The 20,042-nt window shown below is 41.2% G+C and overlaps 2 protein-coding genes across 2 annotated transcripts in view; one reads left to right on the top strand and one right to left on the bottom strand.

The window, feature by feature from the left end:
* Positions 1-8,416, bottom strand: part of kif26aa (kinesin family member 26Aa) — a 74,799-nt gene extending 66,383 nt beyond the window's left edge. Inside the window, exons 1-2 of the mRNA XM_084700692.1 lie at positions 8,285-8,416; positions 6,472-6,720 (exon numbers count right to left, since the gene is read on the bottom strand). Of these exons, the coding sequence (XP_084556818.1) occupies positions 6,472-6,720; positions 8,285-8,416 (381 nt within the window). The remainder of the gene's footprint in view (positions 1-6,471; positions 6,721-8,284) is intronic.
* A 7,828-nt stretch (positions 8,417-16,244) lies between these two features.
* Positions 16,245-19,564, top strand: LOC146286811 (uncharacterized). Its single transcript, XM_084699943.1, has one exon. It carries the CDS (start codon positions 16,592-16,594, stop codon positions 18,635-18,637), a length of 2,046 nt encoding a protein of 681 aa, XP_084556069.1. The 5' UTR covers positions 16,245-16,591; the 3' UTR covers positions 18,638-19,564.
* Positions 19,565-20,042: the final 478 nt, after the last annotated feature.

The raw sequence follows: 20,042 nt of genomic DNA, 5'->3' as shown, positions 1-20,042 counted from the left end.
CTGAAATGTGCAGCTACTGTTCACATCGGTGATTTGCAGGTCCCTGGAAGGATTGATGAAAGCAATTTTGCGCAAGGTTACGCATCTTCTGGGCGCAGAAGTGAGAGTGAGGCTACCCGGGGATGCTTTCAAGGCAAATGAAGATGATGTCAGGGAACAGCCGTATTCGCTGAGGTGAACTCATCTGGGCGTTTTCCCCCGCGAAGGCCGAGGACACTAAATGCATATCTGAAAAGATGCTTCTGTATGAGCAAGTAGGGGTGGACAAAGAGAGGGCCAGCAGTCAGGCAAAGAATACAATATACATATATGTTTTCGCCTTCTGCCTCTGGGGCATGTTAAGTAATATCCTTTAAGTGGTGGCAGTGCCCCTTGGTTTACTGCAAGTGTTTTTCTTTTGGCCACAAAACAGAATGGTGGCTAAATCTCTCAAACCTCCTTAGGCATTTGAAGGCATTCATAATACTGTTACTGGAGTATTAATGCACATTGTGGACAAAAGCTTAGTCCACTTGGTGTCATGGTTAAAGACTGTTAAATTATCCTTGTTCCACATTTTAGACACTGCTGTAAATAAATATATTCTGTACCAATGAATTGGTACAGAATCCTTGTTTATACACACACACACACACAAACAGACACAAATACACATTCTGTGCCCTAACCTCCTCCAGGCACAGTCTCCACATCAGCAGCTACAGTCCACATCAGCAGAGTATGTGAGAGACACCGAAGAGAGAGAGAGAGAGAGAGAGAGAGAGAGAGAGAGACAGAGAGAGAGAGAGAGAGAGAGAGAGAGAGAGAGAGAGACAGAGAGAGAGAGAGAGAGAAAGTGAGTGAGTGAGTGAGTGAGCGAGCGAGCGAGCGGGAGAGAGAGAGAGACCGTTCCAGGCAAGAGGTAGATTCTTGTGATAGATTCTTGTGTCTATACTGCCCCCTGACATCAGATTATCGCTGTGTGGTTTAATGTGGCAAGCCTGCCATGAAAAACACTGATAGACTCAGTGTGTACTGTGTGCGCGCGCGTGTGTGTGGGGGGTCTACCGCCTCTGCCTCCCTGATTTATGGAGTCTGCAGTTTACACACACTGCTGAGAGATGGACAAGCAACGGAGGAGCAAAGGCAAAGCATGCCAGAGGTACACATCAGTGCTGTGTTCTATGTTTTCAGTCATATGTGGTTTCTATGTGGACGTGTCAGTGATCCTTTTACTTACACAAGCACAAATCAGTCTTTTTTTTTTTACTGATTCAATTCCCGTGGATAATGTGTAAGAAGCCTAGTAGGGTGGGTAAAGTAATGCCTATGCCCTGGAAAATGGTCCACAGTGATGTAATTATATGATCCTTTTCTTTCTGTCATTTCACGCTCCTAAATTAACTTTGGATAGTATGATGAATCTTTGTTGACAGTGCCTAATGAGTCAATATGCTTTTGAATCAACACCCTTTGAGCTGTGGGTTTTTTAAAGACAGAGATTTAGTCACTGAAAAATTCACTCTGACTTCCAGGGACAGAAGATGCCTATTAGACTACCAGAGAGTGACTTTCTCTTATAAGTCACATCCCTCCACTTCTCCCCGGTACCATCGGCAGCCATTTTGAAGGCAATGCCTTCTGACAGGTCTTGGGTTTTTGACCGCGCCTGTGCTAGCGTGAAGGCTTACTTCGCTAAGGGATAGTGAGCGCAGTCGAGTCGCTCGCTCGACTCACGCTGCAGTCGACTGAGCCAGGCCTCTACTTTCTCCCCCCAGGGGAGACGCCAGCCACTCAGCTGCTCTCTCGGTGGGGTCCTCGGGTGAACTGAGACAAGCAGAGCATTGGGCATCCCTACTTAACGCCTGACCAGAAATGAACCATTGAGTGCAGTTACATGGTCAGATAATATGTACATCCACAAACCATGAACTACCATTCATTCTTAGGGGAACGATTGATGGCGTGAGATATTGTTTAGAGAATGGACATAATCATGTTAATGCTACATTAAGGCTACAATTCACACCTGTTTACGACCATGGCATCCATCAGATATCTTGACAACCGGTTCTGAGTATCTCTAAGACGGCTACCAATTATCATAGGGTAAAATACTGGTTCAACTCAGAGTGAGTCACACATTGATGAGATGACAGCCAAACTGCCTATGAGTTAGATGAGGTAAAAACGGGGTGACAGCACCTCTGCTGGGAAAATGTGATACCACAGAAAGAGAGAGAGAAAGAGAGAGAGAGAGAGAGAGAGAGAGAGAGAGAGAGAGAGAGAGAGAGAGAGAGAGAGAGAGAGAGAGGAGAGAGAGAGAGAGAGAGAGAGAGAGAGAGAGAGAGAGAGAGAGAGAGAGAGAGAGAGAGAGAGAGAGAGAGAGAGAGAGAGAGAGAGAGAGAGAGAGAGAGAGAGAGAGAGAGAAGAGGTGAGATTGTGAAGAAATCCCTGAAAAGGAAACCGTCTCCCAGTCATCATTCACCAACAGTGTATTATGGGACTGAGCAAACAATGTATCAACTGTATGCAACCAGTAAAAGCTTACCCACTATGCCATATACCCCTAAGGGAGTGCATCTGTCTCAAGGCTCTAAATGGATTATCCTAAACACAGGTTTATTCCCAATAGCCCAGGGGCTGCGGTCAAAGGTTAGCACATAGCTTAAGAGTGCTTGGCATGCCCTGACAGAACTGGTGTATAGTTAGCATAGCTTCTGTCACAACAGTCTGGGAAAACTGCTAAAAGGCTAAACAGTTAAGTAAACTCCAACATGCAGACGATGATGTTTAGGTCGTCAAATAGCTTACAGGCAATTAAGGAGTTTTAAGGGTGCGTTGAGATGTGTGTGAAGCTTGTCATGTAATACACAGAGAGAAAATGAAAAGAAAGCTTCTCTTCAACGACAACTCATAAATAATGGAGATAAAAATCTGTCAATATCTTTGCATAATGTAGAAGGCAAAGAAGCTATTCACATCCATCAATGTGTCTGTGTTAAAGGAACCATTCTCACTCAGCCTTGAAAACTACACCTTTCCGGAAACCAATCTTTTCAGAAAAATATGGAAATGCTGGAAAATAAACTTTAAAAGACTGTATGGAACAGTATGAGATCACACCTTTCAGGTTGAGGGTTAGCAGAGGAGATTTGATTGGGATTTGTTGTGTGGTTTTGACCTTTCTGGTGTACTGCCTGTAATGCTTGTTATGGAGGTGAGGTATTGCAGCAATTAACCAGGAAGACAGAATGCTTTGGTTTCACCGTGTTGAGGATACACACTTAAACTTTCTTGCTACACTGGGGTTCAGTGGAATGTAACAAGGTCTCTCGGTTTTTGGTTCCAATCAGTTTGTTTGTCTGGGCACCTTGTAACCTTTCATTAGAGAGAAGCCTGCAGCTCAGACAGGAATCTATACAATTTGAAACAAAATGAGCACACATACACAGCTCAAAATTGCATACAGTTCAGATCTTTCTAGAAATATACATGAAATGTTGCTTCCTAGTTCAGACGTTCTCCTCAAACTAATTTTCCACAACAGTAGGTTTATTTTGAGGCAGATCTGTCAGTACATCCCACTCTACTGTAGGCCGACAGTAGATAGTTCTGCAGGAGGCTAAACTAATGTTTGGCTGCGCAAGACTGCCATAGTTGTGGATGTCAAGGGTTGTCATGTATAGGCATGCTAGCACTGCATGGATGCCTCATTCACCAGGTCTACTCATCCACTGGTACATTTTCATAATTGTTTTCATTTTATCTGCTGTTGTTATCAAAGAGGCCCCAAAGCAATCTCCTAGCATAGAAAACCATAACATGTTTTTTTCTTCTCTCTATATCTCATTATCTGTCTCTCTGTCGTACAGACACACACAAAAAAACTCACGCCAATGTGCCTCCAGATAAACGACCAAAAACACATTTTCACAGCTTCTGCATAAGCTGGCAGGAAAACCAGTGGCCACCATTTTCTCTCAGCTCTTAAGGAGACTGATCTGATGGAGTTACGTCACCCTGACCTCCCTATAGAGCCCACAGTGCTGTCAGAAACTTCAGAGTTCCCACTTCGCATATATTGTATATTCTGGCTCTTTCTTGAAGAGTCTGACCAAAAAGAGAACGACTCCGTCTCTGGTTGTTGCTCTCTGTCTCCCTGGCTGTCTAGCTGTCTGTTTTGGAAGAGTACGAGGATATTGATCTGAAGCTGTAATGGAGTTTTTCCAAGGAATTTGACAGGCTCTAAAGTTGAGGACATTCTACAAAATAACGGGTTACTAAGAGGTTACTTTGAAGGACAAGGTTCTTGTGTAGGTTATGTCATCCTTACCTCTCTTTGGCTCCAAAGGTAGCATCTTCTAAAGATAGCGATTATTCAACTAGTCTCGATGTGTTTAGAGCCAAACACATCAAGCTTTGTTGTGCATATTTAAGGTTGGAGGTTGTCTTGGGGCATGGCCACTGCTTTCAAAACGTGTGCTCACATTCCGCCCACACCCACAGCTTCCCATGCCAAATACCATTATGGTGTGTAGCATGACACATTAGCCACACATCACGACTGTTTATTGGAGCAACAAAGTACAGCTAGGGCGTATCACAACGACAACTCAAACTGGTCTATCCCTGGGAAGGACTAAACTAAGATTCTTACCTCTAGAAAGGTAGACAAACAAACAGACAGACAGACAGACAGGGCGCCATGTGGGAAGATAGGCAGGCATACAGTAAGACGGGCAGACAGACAGGCAGATGGACAGAGACATTCAAGCAGGCAGACAGACAGACAGACAGACATACAGTGTACTTCAAGTGAATAACTCGCGATTGATATCAGCTGTCAAACACATGGTATCAGTGCATCCCAAACCACTAACCCAAACCACTAACCCTCATCCAAACCACTAACCCTTACCTGCACTCTTTGAACCTAACGCCAAGGCAAGCGGCTATACTTGAGGTGTGACCTGAGCCTGCATCACCACCATGCCTGGGAACTTGGCTGCTACACCTGGCTGGGCTCACCCTCGTAGGCTCCAGGCCAGACTAAACCATCCGAGTGTAGGGAAGGGGGGGGGGGGTACCCATCAAGACCTGGTCTGATGCCCATGATACTGATCAACTGCATACCTTCTGATGGAGGTCGGTGGGAGTTACAGCATGTCGAATTGTACTTCTAGTACAACCACAGTACACAGGACAGTCCTGCATTTGGTCAAATGCAGTTGACCTTGCATAGCCTGTGTTTTTGTGTTTCTAGATCTTCTACCTCGACTATTTTGTTACATAAGTCACAAGGTAACAGTCCAAAGACCATGAACTTGAAGCCAAGTCAGTCACGCCAGCTCCTCTCATCATTTCAGAAATAAAACACAGTCCTTTTTGATTCAACCCTTGAATGGCCTGGACATAAGAGGGTCGTTTTTATCTTGTTACCCTAGGTTATAATAATGGGCATGACTGACTCCATTTCTGAGCCTCAGCACTTCCTAACTCGATGACAGAGGGGATCCAATGAAAGCCATCGCTCATAATGATGAGATCATAAACCGCTTGCTGACTAGGTCACCTTTCCATGGTTGGCAAATAACTGAATGCTGATGTAGGAAGAAATTCACATGTATTAGCGTGTAGCAAGCATGTAGTACTTGAAAGGGAAGACTGTTAGAATGCAACAGAGGAAAGAACCAGAGGAGTTGGTGTGGAGTGAGGAGCATGTTGGATTGTTTGCTAAGCAGGACACAGTGCTGGCTCTATGGAAGGTTTTGATATGTGGATCGGTTTGGACCTTTTTTCCCTTCTGTCCTTGCCTACCAGCGTTGAAATACAATAACAATAAGAAAGAAGGAAAGAAAGAAAGGCAAATTCGGAGCAGATTTATTCATTTTTTATATGGAAGGACAGGTTTGTCACTGAACAACAGTTCTTAATGTTTTCAATCACAGGGATGCTTTCAAAGGATCCTCTTCAGATATAAACACCTTTCAAAGGACCTCAGCGTCATAAAAGCCACAAAAAAATTATTCAACTTTGTATAAGGCTACAAACAAAGCCAGCTGGTTTGTGGAACCACTAAAACCTAAACCAGTGTGAGCTCCTTCTAGGTACCAAATATGGATCAGTGGTCATTTAAACTCAATCTGTCCAGACTTCTCTGGAGGTATTTGTCCCTTTCTGCCTTAAACAATGACCCAGTCAGAGTGACATAAGGCAAACATACAGATGAACCGTTTCCATTCCATTTTTGTGTTTTCTTTCTGTTTCCTCCCTTTGAACTCAAAACCACATCGTTTCTTTATAGTGTTTCACCAATAAACATCAGCATGATCTTAAACTGGATATAGTATACTACGCCATCAATTCGGAATCATTGACACTTGCATTTGTATAGAACAAGAAGGCTAGGCAACTGCCAATGCTCATGTACGAATAGAATACATATTAATGGATAATGCTTATAATGATGTTATTGCGCTCTGCACAAACCTTTAGGGATACGGGGTCGGCCAGGGCAAGCGCTTGCCTGTTCAGTTCTGTGGCGATTATCTGACATCGTTGGCACAAGAGCCCAGTCTCTTCGGCCGTTTTCCCATAGTGACTCAACTCCGTCACGAACACTGACCCAGCGCCCTCCGGGTTTGGCCGCCCCTCGCATTCGAAATCCTCTGCGGGCGCCGAGTGAAGTCTCTTCCTGGAATTGGCACCCAGTATAACTGGGGTCTCTCCCTCGACAACCTTCATAAAGATGGAACAAAAAGTTAGAATCCTAAGCTGGCTTTCAGAGTCTGCATAACTGTTCAATATGCACACCAGTTGTAGGCTAAATGTGTTAGACTATTTAAAAATTAACGCCACGGACATTTGATTATGATTGAGTCTCGATGCACAAACTTTTGTGCAATAAGTCAGTAGAACCTCTGTTTCTTGCAATAAGTTCATGTAAACTCCACACTCACTAACTTCATCATTTGGAGCTCACCGTATATCTGCGGTGGTCTGGTTTTCGTCCTCGTGCGGTATTCCAATATTGTGAATACATTTTTCTTATCACCACACAGCACACCGCCAAACTTGTATTCCACCTACAGACTTATGAAGTTATGTGTGACAATATGACTACTTCATAGTTTGGTAAATCCTTCCAAACGCCTGGCGACAATACAAATTGGCTACAGAATTCAGTCTGAGCGTTCAACGAGTTGTAGGATATAGTCCGACTGAAAAGGGGACACAAGTTTTGAATTCGACTTGGTGGGATGATCTGATGAAGTAATATGATGGGGTGGAGCTTTCACTGTCAACTCGCTCCATAACTTAGGAGTTGGACAGTTAGTGACTAGGATGTGGGGGTATGTCACTGCGGTTCATCCTCAGTGGACAGTAGCCTACTCTGCATTCTAGGCCTGTGACACTTGGTGGGAGCGTAACTCGGGAGAAGTCATATGCCTTCCTACTTAAAAAGATTTGGCACATTTTTTATAAATTCGCCGATTCCTTTAGACTATTTTACAAATACATCCTATAGCCTATATGGATACTTATGCCTGACACAATATTCAAAGACATGCAAACTGATGCTGTGTATTAACTAGGCCTACAGATCAATTATGTATTACTTGTCTATGGAGTCCGTACGGAAACCGATTTTATTATGTTGGTGTTATAAAATCCATTCATAATTTTTCAGCAGACTCCAGCGGTTGTGACGAATACATTGAGATACCCTTGCTCTCATTACACTCTGACGCCCTCTTCTGGTTATTTTATTACTTTATTTGGCACATTTTGACATGAAACGTCAGAGTTGTGAGTAAATATTCAAATTATCACTACATCTCAGAAGCAAAAGTTGTATTATATTTTTTTTTGACAAGTTGCATCCCTTATTCTATATCAGTGTAAGATGTTGACGTAAAATAGGTAAACTGTTTATGTAATAGTTTTGTTACATTTGCTTAACAACAAATGTGATATCCATCTACTCGAAAACATTTGAAGACGGGGGAAATGTGATCTGTATGAAACAAGACAGTCTTCTTTTGATTAATTAAAGGCTACTGAGCTATAATAGTTCTGAGAAACTGCAAAGAAGCAACACGTTTTATTGTGGTAGGAGTGCTGTCCATGGTGCTGTTTCATAAGCGCTTTATTGAAAATATAGTAGGATACTTTTATCATAAGTTTTCCTTGTTTTGGATTGATATGCAGCTTTTGTCAAATACGTTCAATTGTGTTTGTTTCTCAAAAAGGTTTTGACAAATATGTTAACCTTTTTAATTTTAGACTTGTGACAGCCTACCTTGGCTTTCCGACGAAGAAGGTGACTGGTACATCCAAAAATACCATCGGACTCTACAAAAAAACCTCCAAGATCTGCATAGATGGACACATTTGGATCCTCAGTGGTCCCCATTGAGTTATTGGTAGCCATGAAAGTCGTCCCGCGCTAAGTGTTCCGCTGGGTCACCCTGCCAGACGTTGATTATCTTCTCATATTTTTGCCCTTGTCTTGTCAATCAAATATCCGTCATGACACATTAGTCTTGGCAACCAGTGTCTTTGGTCCGCAAGTTCCATGCGTCACATTTACAAAAAAAAACAATTTATAGGCTATATCCTCTGTGTCCCCTATTTCACGGTAAGTTAAAGCCTGTTCCTTACTCGTCCCATCTGTGTCCCAAATGAAAGCATATGAACTCATCGCGCGTGGACCACCTCAAAGAACCCGCCCCTTTTCCGTCACTCATCCGATTACAGTTCAGGTCTATAAAACGTGCTTTAAATGCGCGCTCACGGAACTATTCAAGGCAGAAAGAGACTGTGCCATTTATTGACAACAGCTTGTTGGTCCGTTCCCCTCAAAGCCTTTTGACAAACCTTTAGTAGCCCAAAGTTCTTCAGATTTCCTCCATAACCTATAGTGATTTGCAGTGTCTCATGCACGTGCCAAGCGAGTAAAGTACCATTGTGTTGCGCTATTCCCTATTCTCATAAGTAACCATCCCTACCACACCTATAGGCATTTAAATATGATGTTTAAATGTGACGTCGGCTTTCTGTAATAAAAAAAGCTGACAGACTACATATTTAGTTATTCAGTAACCTATGGGAAAACAGTCATGTCGTGTGAACCTATTCTTTTGTATTTATTTCATTTTAATTGTTAGATGTTTTTCATTTAGTTTTTTATAAAATAAACTCGTCACACCATTTTAACTGCGCTTTCTCGTTTACGTGCATATTGTTTTGTAGGCTGTCATAACCCAGTCGTGGCACACTTCACCTTTATTTGACCATCGTTATAGGTCTGGTTTGAGGATAACCTTTACCTACCCTTTGGGAGATGGTCTCTTTGAAATTAATCACCCGGTTCATGTAGGCGTTTCCGAATATCGTTCTCCTTGTGTGGGATTTTAACAACCTTTTTTTCTGCACTCACTGATTGATGGAGTCCAAAGCCACCTGCCCCACACATAAAACTGAAAATGAAGGAAATCTATCACAGTAGTTAGGGTTTTGGTTGCAGGAAATCGGGGAACATCCACGAGTCACTTGATCACAATGCTTAATTGAGTAGATAAAGTGTATGATTCGTTTGCGGTTAGAGGCAAATTGAAGGCTTTATCCTTTGGACTCCCCAATAAAGTCCTTATCTCATGAACACAGGAAAGCCCTTTTCAGATAACCAGACCGCCATTAAACCCAAAATGATTAAACCCTAATGAGTCATTTCTGTCAAACATGGTGTAGGCCTATTGCTTCGTTTTCCACAAGACACCAGTCTTGATTGTTTGAGGAAGCTGCATATCAGTGACTCTCTCAGTAACCTTATTAAAGGTACGGTAAGTAAGATTTTGTTCATAAACATGTTGTGTAACCTAATGAGGCCCTTTGAGAGTTGTTTAAGAATTGGGGGGTAATGTTTCTCATATTGAAATTTATTTTCTAATGTTACCAATTGCAGCTTTAATAAAATGATTATTTAATACAATTAAACTAAATACATAGATAACATGATCCCTGACAATAGGTGCAGAGATAGAGTCAAAATGGGCCATTTTGATAGTGGAAAGGGTCAGTGGTCAGCCTGTTTTCTCGTACTTGTTACTTATGGTCTGTGTCCCATAGGTGTCATTCGGATGTGCCATGGGTATATTGCTCACTCATTCATTGATTTTTTGGGCTAGAGAAGATTGAGATTAATCTCTGAAGGTAGATTAGGTGTGGCAGCGTGTCCACAGGGAAATGGTGACTTGGCCCAAGTAAACTGGCATGGTATGCATGCATACTAGCATCGATGGAAACTGATATTTTATAATATTTCATCGACCATTCAGAGACGTGAATTATTTTTAGCAATCTTGGATTTGGAGCTTGTATTTTGACACAATCCTGATTATGGTCAACTTTTCCCAGAGGACAGCAAGGATAACAATTCGACAAAAAGCTAATGTGAAAATGTGCGAATTTGCAGTTTGAGGGATTGTTGCAGGTTGAGAGGCAATCATTGTAAACCATTGTAAAAACGATTTAGCTTGTTCACAAATCCGCGGGAGGTCGTGAGAAGACATGCCCTAGAAAGCTGATGAATTCTCGACGAGCTCGTCCAGTGGGAATCCAGAGCTGTTAATCACCCCATGCCATTGTGGTAGTCGAGGTTTTCTATATAACAAAATACTTATTTCACATGAGAGACAGGTCCTACCTATGCTTAGAACACGCCTTACGCCTCTTCAGTAACCAATATTAAACCTAAGAATACTAGGTTATATATTTTTCTTTGCCAACTTCAACCTAGATACTAGCTTTAGGTCATGGTCTAGATCAAGTGAAATAATCATAGTTCTACAAAATTAGAACAAACTGTTATATTTAAATTTGAAATCATCTCCAATATGGACCATACGTTGTTTCACTCCTGTCAGGGGATCAAATAAATGCAACATGGAACTCAGAATAAGAATACTCGGGAATCGCACGACAGACTAACATAGGATACAAGAAAACAATTGGGGACAATCAATTGATTGGTATAGCATTTGATAGATGTCAGGGGCGCACAGTTTTTTTGTTTGGCTTTACAATTTCTAATTGCAAGTGGTGACAGAAAAAGGCAGTGTTCTGCTTTTCATTTTAATTCATCAGCTGCCAGGCCCAATTTATTTAAACACTGAAAACGTCCATCAATAAGCAACAAGATTAGGTTAACTGCAGAAAAACGAATGTCAAAGCAATGGCTTCCACCGACTGCTCTTTTCTTTCTCATTAAACTAAAAGCCTTAAACGAATATTTTGCTCATATCGCCTAGTCTATATTTTATAACGATTAGGCAACAAAATATGTATAAGTGATTCCCACCAGTGTGTAGAAATGAATGCTAAAACCATTCGAGTCAAAAGAAGACAACGTTGAGCTTTCAGGCCTTCGTCGCATTGCTTTCAGCACCATGGACAGCAATGTTCTGTTCTTGCGTTCGTCGCTCACCTCAGGAACTTCAATGACTCACGGTCTGTTAACCCTCTGATATGAGGAGGGAAGCGAACCGTGCTCTTATGAGCCACTGACGATTCACTTGTCTGTAGGCATAACAAATGGGCTAGGCGAGCTTTTGTTGGGCTGCAACGTGGACCCAAGCTATAAGAGGCCCCGAGGCTTTTCAGTGCAGCTCACTTGCGCATATTTGAAAGTCGTCTCCCATTGACGGAAACAGGAAGGAAAAAACCCAGAGTGCATGAGAAAGAAAGAAAGAATGAGGTGAGAATAAAGGTACAAATCAATTTTCTTTAAAATATCACCACAATTATACAATTTTCGAATAATTTACTGGGAAACAAACGATCACAAGGTTATAGAGAACAACGGGAAGACCAAACTATATTTAAAAAAAAATACAAATCTGTCGAAGCCTGTCGTAGGCTACAGTCATAACATTATTTTAACCGTTAAAAACAGACGATGAATCTTCCGAATGAGCCTATATACTTCAAAACTTGCATTCACCTTTAGAGAAATCTTCCGCACTCCACCATCTTCCTCCGGTTATGGGATGTGAGTTCCTTTGCGTTGATCAAGTGGTCCTAAACATTTCACAATTTTGGTGAAGACTGTTGAACTGTTAAGAACCACTTGACCAAAGAGGAAAAGTCGTTCCAGTCGATTTAGTTAGTTAAAACGTAAAGGTCGCAAGTCCAGGTATGAAGTAGCCTACACCGTATCTCTGCCAACAACGCATCACTAACGAAGGTTAGTCTTCTCCAGCCTACTAAGAGTGTCGAAAGTCTTACTGTGGTTCTCTCAGCAACTTGGTACAGTTTATATACAGAAGCTGTTGGTTTGAGGGTCATACAAATAGTGTAACTCGGTAAGGAATGAAGTCCATACCGGCCCGACCGGTCAAGTCCCATTCACGCGGAAGATGGTGATATAGGCGCCTGTTGTTCACTGGTCAAACCAGTCTTAACCGAGACTAGGGACTTTTGGGTTTGGGACTGATCAAGGCGTGTGGAGTGGCAGCAGAGATAGCACGCATTTCCGCCACAATAGACATAATCTGAATTGTCTTAACTCCGTGGTCGGCGTTATTTGATTGTTTTCTCACACAGCACGTTACACACTGCACCCCAGGTCACAGCACCATGAAAATGTTATCTGATATTATCTGAATTTAGCCAAAATATGATGACATCTATGGATTTTTTTGTTCTTCAGATGAATGTCACCATATTCATACAGCTTTGAATGGAAGATCATTTTTACAGAGGTTTGGGATATATCTTATTTTACACTCAATTGAAACTCACTGAGAAACTACTGGAAGTATATTCTTTAGTTCAGAGGAATCTCAAGTCCATGTCTAATTCAACCTGTTGGGCCAGAGAATCTTGAATAACGAGAACTGTGTGAGTGTGCGTTTCAAAATACTTTCAGGTATGAGCTCACACTTATAGCAAGAGTGTGTTCTTGAAGTAATATTCATTAAACATGCATGGTGACCCAATGAGCAATCAAATATATATTATTATTGTTGCTTGACAATCACTCAAACTGTATGATTTTAGGAAACATGATGGCTGATGTGTGAAGTAACCAGGTACCAACACTGTGCTTCTGCCCACTTCCCATTGGAACCAAATCACATGCCAGGTCCTTCTTTAAAGTTGTGGTTTCTACCATTGAAAGGGCAACTGTACACTTTTAATTCAATTTTTTGGCCACTCATCTCATTACAGTGATGCAAGATTATTTACTCAATTTCAATATTATTTTCATTGTGAATGATTGTCAAGACTGTTTGCATTGTGTCTTATTCCATAGCCAACATCAGAAAAATTGCTTGGCACTGCCTAAAACATTTTAAAATGTTGGAGTACCTTAGAAGGTCCACGTGCACATGAATATGGAGTATCACTTGCACTGTAAATGAATCTATCTGGTTCAAGTCCCTTTGCAAATAATGTTCAATGGCCTAGGTCTGACCAAGTGACAACCTACTTTCCACATTCAAGGATCAATCCTTCCATCTAGAATTAATTGTTCACACGTACAGTATTCTGAAAAAAAAACCCTTTAAGACGAGTTAGGCGTTCCCATGAGATGTAACAGATGAGGCATTCAGAAAGAGCTTGCCACGGTCCACCGTCCCATATGCCACAGTCCCAGGATATCCGGGATGATAATAGATTGTTCACCAGTGTGGAATCCGGTATTTTACTCAGTGTGGGTGGCATCTGGAACTTAAGCAGCCAATATTTTACGATAACCCATCAATTATAAACAGTAGTAAAAATCCTATTACGGTTGACAGGCTGGGCAAGATGCAATGCTTAAGGATGCAAAAAAAACATGAAAGTGAGACATTTTTGTCTTTCTCTATATAGTATATAATAGGTATTTTTAGACACTGATCACAAGATGACTCAATGATAAGTCCATGAAATCAAATGACCAATTAACTAGTCTTCGAAGGCTAAAATAGTCTTCCAGGGCTGTCATTTGCTCCCTTGAGTGTAGTCTATGCTGTTTGGATGTTGAAAATTACATCTGCCAAGTCTTCAAACAATAATAAGGACTTCAGTGTGAAAATGGACCAAGGGAAGTTGTGAGTGATCAGTCATTAAAGGTCCATTATATCTCCATAGCTAAGACCTGCACAAGCCTGACCAAAGGAGTAGAGGTCACCAGCCAGTTTAGCACACACAATCCCTCTTGGAGAGACAGATGATAGAGAAAGGGTTCAGGTTTTAGCTACAGTTCCCCTTTGTCTACAATTAGACACACCTCATAACCCCCGAATTTTTCACCAGTGAGGCCTGCCAACCATTTGCCCGACCTGCCCCTCTGTTGAAGCCTGTGCGTGGATTGTGTAAAAGGGAGAAATGTGTCCAAGACGGTGGTTTGTACACACAAAAATTTTGTTATAGTAAATGTTGATTTTTTCACACATTATACTTTAAGTTTGATATGCAGGCATGTCAAACTAAACCCGGCACGACAACTATCATTTTCTATTGTTTTCTTTTGCAACTGCCAACCGTTTGACTTGAGAAATGCCCCATCGAACAGGTTTGACACATTTTAAGTGACACCGTGTCTACAGTATTCAGGAAGTCATCATGGTCTATGAGAAAGAAAAAAGAAATGGCAAGAATGTTACCTGGGCAGAAACTCCACGCCGAGGACAACCAATCCCTGTTTTGCGTTCCATTCATATCGGATGCCACCTGTGCTCGTTCTGTATGAAATTGTGATCACTCATACCCGTGAGGCCAATCTGAAAACCAGTGACAGTAGGAAGGATAGAGTGTCAGCTTTAATTGCGGTTTTATATTGACGGTTTAAAGCTTGGTTATGTCCCATCTGTCTCCCCCTACCACAGACACTCCTTGGCAGCCATTTTCTGACTCTTTCATTAAGGATTCAAGTGTGACGAGAGTACGGATCGGGGTTTCAACCTCAGTGGGTATGGAAGGATGTCGGAAGGTTATAGGATTGGTACAGGCAAAGGCTAGCAAAACCTCAGTTATACCGTATGCTAAATCAGTTTTTCCTACGTCTGAAACCAGTAAGTACAGTAAAGGTCATACAACTCTGATGTACCCCCACATGTTTTTAAACCATCTTTGACTCCATAGCACACCATCGTTGTCAATATTAAGTAAAACACTTTACCCTGTGTGCCAGATATCTCTGCTCCGATCAGGTTTTTGCTTGTTTTCATGATGTGTGAGTGTTTGTGTAGGTGTATGGTTTGAGGGCAGCATATTGTGGCAAATAAAACAAACAATACACACTTCTGAATGGAGTCTTTGTAAGTAATTCATGACACCTAATACCTTCATGGAAACAGCCATAACACATTCATGTGCACTGACACAGTTGTGTCACGTCATGTACACAGCAAGCACCCTCTAGGTCCAACCAAGCAAAAAATACTAACTCGACTGCACCTCACATTCCATTCTGTACCAGCAGAACAGGATAGATGAGATGTTCCCATGATGATAAACTCATACTTCCTCATGTTTGTAGGCTCTGGTAGTTTTTTTCTCTGCAAGCAAACAGTCAAAGGTTCTAAGAAAGATTGTGCACATCACCCCTTGCATGACTTTTGATCTATTTGCAGATGATCAGGGTGAAACATGTATTTTTACATTCGAGAGAAAACAGCTTTCTGAAATATTCAACTGGGTAACACTTTATTATACTGAAATGTTCTCACAATCTTACATTCTTTAAACTTCTTATTCATTCTTCTAATACTTTTTCACATAGTCAAAGTTTAAAGAAGCACGTATGTGACCTAGAGACAGGGAAGTGCTTCCACTAAGACCAGCACGCTCTGTCTGCTCTGGAGTATGAGTTTAGTATCCCTTGTGGCGGGGGCAGTAGTAGATAGTTTGGGGATCAGAAATCGAGGCATGATCAAGGGTATTTCTTTGTACAAACACGCACGCAAAGAACAATCGATGGCTAAGCTAAGACTACTGTACTATTAACGTCTAACCCGTGTATCTTCTATGAAAACAAATAAAGATTAAAACTGCTTATTATTATGAAGCTTATTATTACTGAAAGCACTAACAGACTTTTTCATAGCTTAAACATGTACTTTTTGGCCGAAGTCAGAAGGAGCTAGGGGGCGCGTGGCAGAAATCTCGGGGGACGTAGCCCACCCCTCCTTCCTGGATCCGGTTCTGCACCGCAGACTATTAAAATTGTACCTTTACCCATTCCGTAATCGTCATAAATGAACGTCCAATGAAAGACCGATCGGTATTTGTTGTTAAATCTACGAGGATGAACGACAAAATACTACTCTGATCTCACCCTTAAGAATTATCATCATTTTTGATCATATTAAGGAATTGTATTATCGACTTTTAGTTTAGTTGTCTTTAGTTTGAAACACGTGAGTTGGCACTGGCAGCTGGAAACGAAGACCTGCAATCGGAAAACGTCATCGGTCATGGCAGCACCCACATGCTCCTGACATGATACGTGATATTCAGCAGTGTAGACTTCAAGACTGGACTAGCTGTCTTTAGTTTGAAACAAGTGCATTAACCGTTGAAATGAAATACGTTTGCTTGTAGGCCATAGCTCAACATGGCAGCGAACCTGTTTATCATTGTGAAGACAGAAGACGACGAGGAGCTGCCGTGTACAGACATTTGTCATGGTGAGGACGAAAACAAACCCTTATTAGATACCAGACTGTCAATTAATACCCATACTCAAGACAACCCATCTTTCAGAACAAGAGACATTGAAGAGAATAAAGTGATTTGGCAGAGACGTTCAACTCAGGTGAATGAAATATTCTCAAAGGTGATGACCAAAAAATACAGATCACAAAAACACATAAAATGCAAGAAAATAGGATTAGATGTGGATGTTGGGTCAGGACTGAAACAGAAACTGGATTTGCAGTTACTTACCAACGGTGTAATGAAAGAGATAACAGATTTTGCCAAAGAACTGTCGACTAATTCTCAAAAACACTACATTGCTGAAATTCTGGAGTACAATTTTGATATTAGCTTTGAAAACAGTAAACAAAAAGGTGAATTTGTGTATGACACTTGGCAGAGAGTGGTTGAAATGCAGAAACGTCAAGCACAGAAACCTTTTAAATTATCTATACTTAATCAACCATGGATGCTCAGGATAAAACCATATAACATGGTTCCAAACACATCCATTCAGACAGACCCTCTTAGATATTCTGGAATCATCACCTCAGAGCATCTGGGATATGCTGAAGTCTGTTCTGAAAGTGAGTCTGACATGATGGCCAACCAGGACATCAAGAGGGAGACATTCTATACTGGGTTAGAGGAGACCAGGGCAGACCTCTACCCCCTGTGTCAGGAAATTGGTCTGGATCTTGATGTGACATATAGGCCTACGGGTTGGTCAAAAGAGAAACTTGACATGGATGTTTTGACCAAAGGGGTTATGATCGAAGTGGCTAACTATACAAAAAAACTGTGTGGGACATACAAGCAGATAGTCCTTGACATCTTGGAATACAATTTTGATCTTGATTTGCAAACTGTGGACTCGGATCTCTTTAAAACAGTTCTCTTCAATATAGGAATGTTAAAGCAATTGAGGAAAAAAAAACTAAGTCAACCATGGTATGATACAGTCTTCTCAATGCAAAGACCTAGACATGTGCTCAAGTTGGCATCAGCTGTATCTAAAAGTGTTTCTAGAAGGCAGTCGGATCGACTGAAAATGAGACAGCTGTCTGCTGCTGCTGATATAGAAGAGTTGAAGAAAAAACAGAGCAGTGAGGCACAGTATGAAACGGCCTTCTCATTGCAAAGACCTAGAAAGAGGGATCGTAAATTGGCACCAGCTTTTTCTAGAAGGATGTCAGAACGACTGAAAAGGAGACAAATGTCTGCTGCTGACGGTCATAAAAAGAAAAGGAAGAAAGGAACTCGACACGAAAGAACGTCTGACAGGACTTGTGAGATGAGCAACTTTGAAAGGACTGACCCATATATCTATGAAACTGCAGATGCGGACCAAACTGATGACCGAGGCTACATGTGCTCGAGGGAGAACCCTGGTCTTGAACCTTCACTTACAGTCCTGTCTGCTGCTGGTGGTGGACATGTATCCTCTCCTGCCCCTCCCCTGACACCATCTTATGACACTCACACTACCTTGTGTGCTGAAGAAGTGAAGCTGGAAGACAATAACAATATGAGGGCAATATTTGATTACTATCCCTTTTGTGAACAATCAGGCATAGACCTTAATGTATATTCAAAATTTGAATCCAAAGAAAAACATGACTTACAGTTTCTGACGAATGGTGTGATGTATGAGATTCATAGATATGTTAATAGAAACAGGAATGGTTTGTCCTATTCACACTTTCTATATGACATTTTGGATTACAACTTTAGAATCAGTTTCACTTTCCACAATTACTGTTACAATCATTTTGCCCTACAATGTACGCCGCGTGTAAAGCAATTGGCGAAAAAATATCCAAGTGCCTTAGTCAGAAACCCACATTATGCCAATTGGGTGTTTGTGCTACACTCTGAAAAGATGACAGAAAAAAATGAAACCAAGGACAGTTACTCAACTGCAAGAACGTCTGAGAGACATTTCGAGAGGGCAGACCTGTAAATTGAGCAACTTTGAAAGGACGAACGCAAATTCTGATGAAACAAAGTTTGTTGAAGCAAGAGTTTGAAATAATGTCCCATAATCCATGGCAATAATTGATTTGCTTTCACAGAAGACAGGACTGTGGAGATGCATGTCAGTGGTCATGCCATGAGGACAAGGAACCAAAAATGTGCCTTTAAACCTCAGTATGCAAAATGATCAGGAAGGAAAATTGAAAAAATACTATTGTTCACCAGGTTGAGAATTGTCGAGAATATGTGTTTGCCTTATCATTTGTGCCATTTTTACAGCTTACTTTTTTGTCATGACTATAACCACATTCTTGGGGCAAGGAGTTATTCCCACCTGGTATTAAAATCTTAGTTTGCGAAGATATGCCATGTAAATTCTGACTAACTACTGTAATTGTTGTTTGATATTGCAGACTAGAAACTGAGAACTATGTAGAAATAAGGCCTTTTTACTTTGTTTTGATTTGTCATACATTTACATGTTAGAACCTTTGCCCTTGTTTTTTTTCTGCCTTACAGGGTTTAAATGCATGAACATTAACATAAGTAGAAGAGGTTGGTACCTCTTCAGTTGTAAATGTTTCCCTGAACATTTAGGGATTGGCAAAGATTACAAGTTTATATGTTGGTGTTACTGTTTTATAGAAAAACGTGAAATGGAATTTTTGTGTCAATGACGAGAAGACCTTAGTTGTAGTTTTAAATAATTTATGTTTCTCTCATTGGTCAATGGCCAGATAAGTTTTAAAGCAGTATTGCATCCAGCCTTTGGGTGGTGATATGGTATTAGCCTTAGTCACTACTGCAACAGGAACACCAGCATAGGGCTTGCATTGAGGTATTGCTGACATATGCTTGGAATTTTGCAAGCCAGAAACCTTTTTTTAAATTTCTAATAAACGGTTAACCTATACATCCCTGCGTGTCTTTTTGTACATAAAATGTGTATACATCTGAAATTTACCTCGGGTGGGAATTTTCTACTGTATGGTGCAGTTTTACTTAAGATGAACATAGCCTACATTAAATGGGTAATTGTATGCAGGTATTGCCCCAAATACACATAAAAAGGTAGGTTAAATGGAGATGTAGCTTGATGATGCCCATGGTTTGATGGGAGGTCAGTGAGGATTTGGTTGTATTTCCTGTGACAAATTTACAGAATAACAGTACCGTATTTCTTCGAATAAACGCTGCAGTGTTTATTAAATACCGTTCATTTTGGTGCGGCAAGGGCGCCGTTTAATTAGTGAGAGAGATTTCGTAAATTGTAGCTGCAGTGCACCCATAGACAACTTTGTTGCTGGCATTGTGACAAATGAGTCATGCCGCTAAAAATGCAGGTTTTATTCACTACCGCTGACTTCCTTGTCTATTCTTTGTTTGTCTAT

Source organism: Hypomesus nipponensis, chromosome 6 (genome assembly GCF_054491055.1).
Source record: "Hypomesus nipponensis isolate SF chromosome 6, ASM5449105v1, whole genome shotgun sequence".
In the NCBI taxonomy this organism is placed as follows: domain Eukaryota; kingdom Metazoa; phylum Chordata; class Actinopteri; order Osmeriformes; family Osmeridae; genus Hypomesus; species Hypomesus nipponensis.
Note: the sequence above shows the minus strand (reverse complement) of the source record. Positions and strands in the feature narration are given on the sequence as shown.

Excerpts from the sequence above, each read along its gene's own strand:
- LOC146286811 (XM_084699943.1), top strand. The coding sequence starts at position 16,592 with ATGGCAGCGAACCTGTTTATCATTGTGAAGACAGAAGACGACGAGGAG.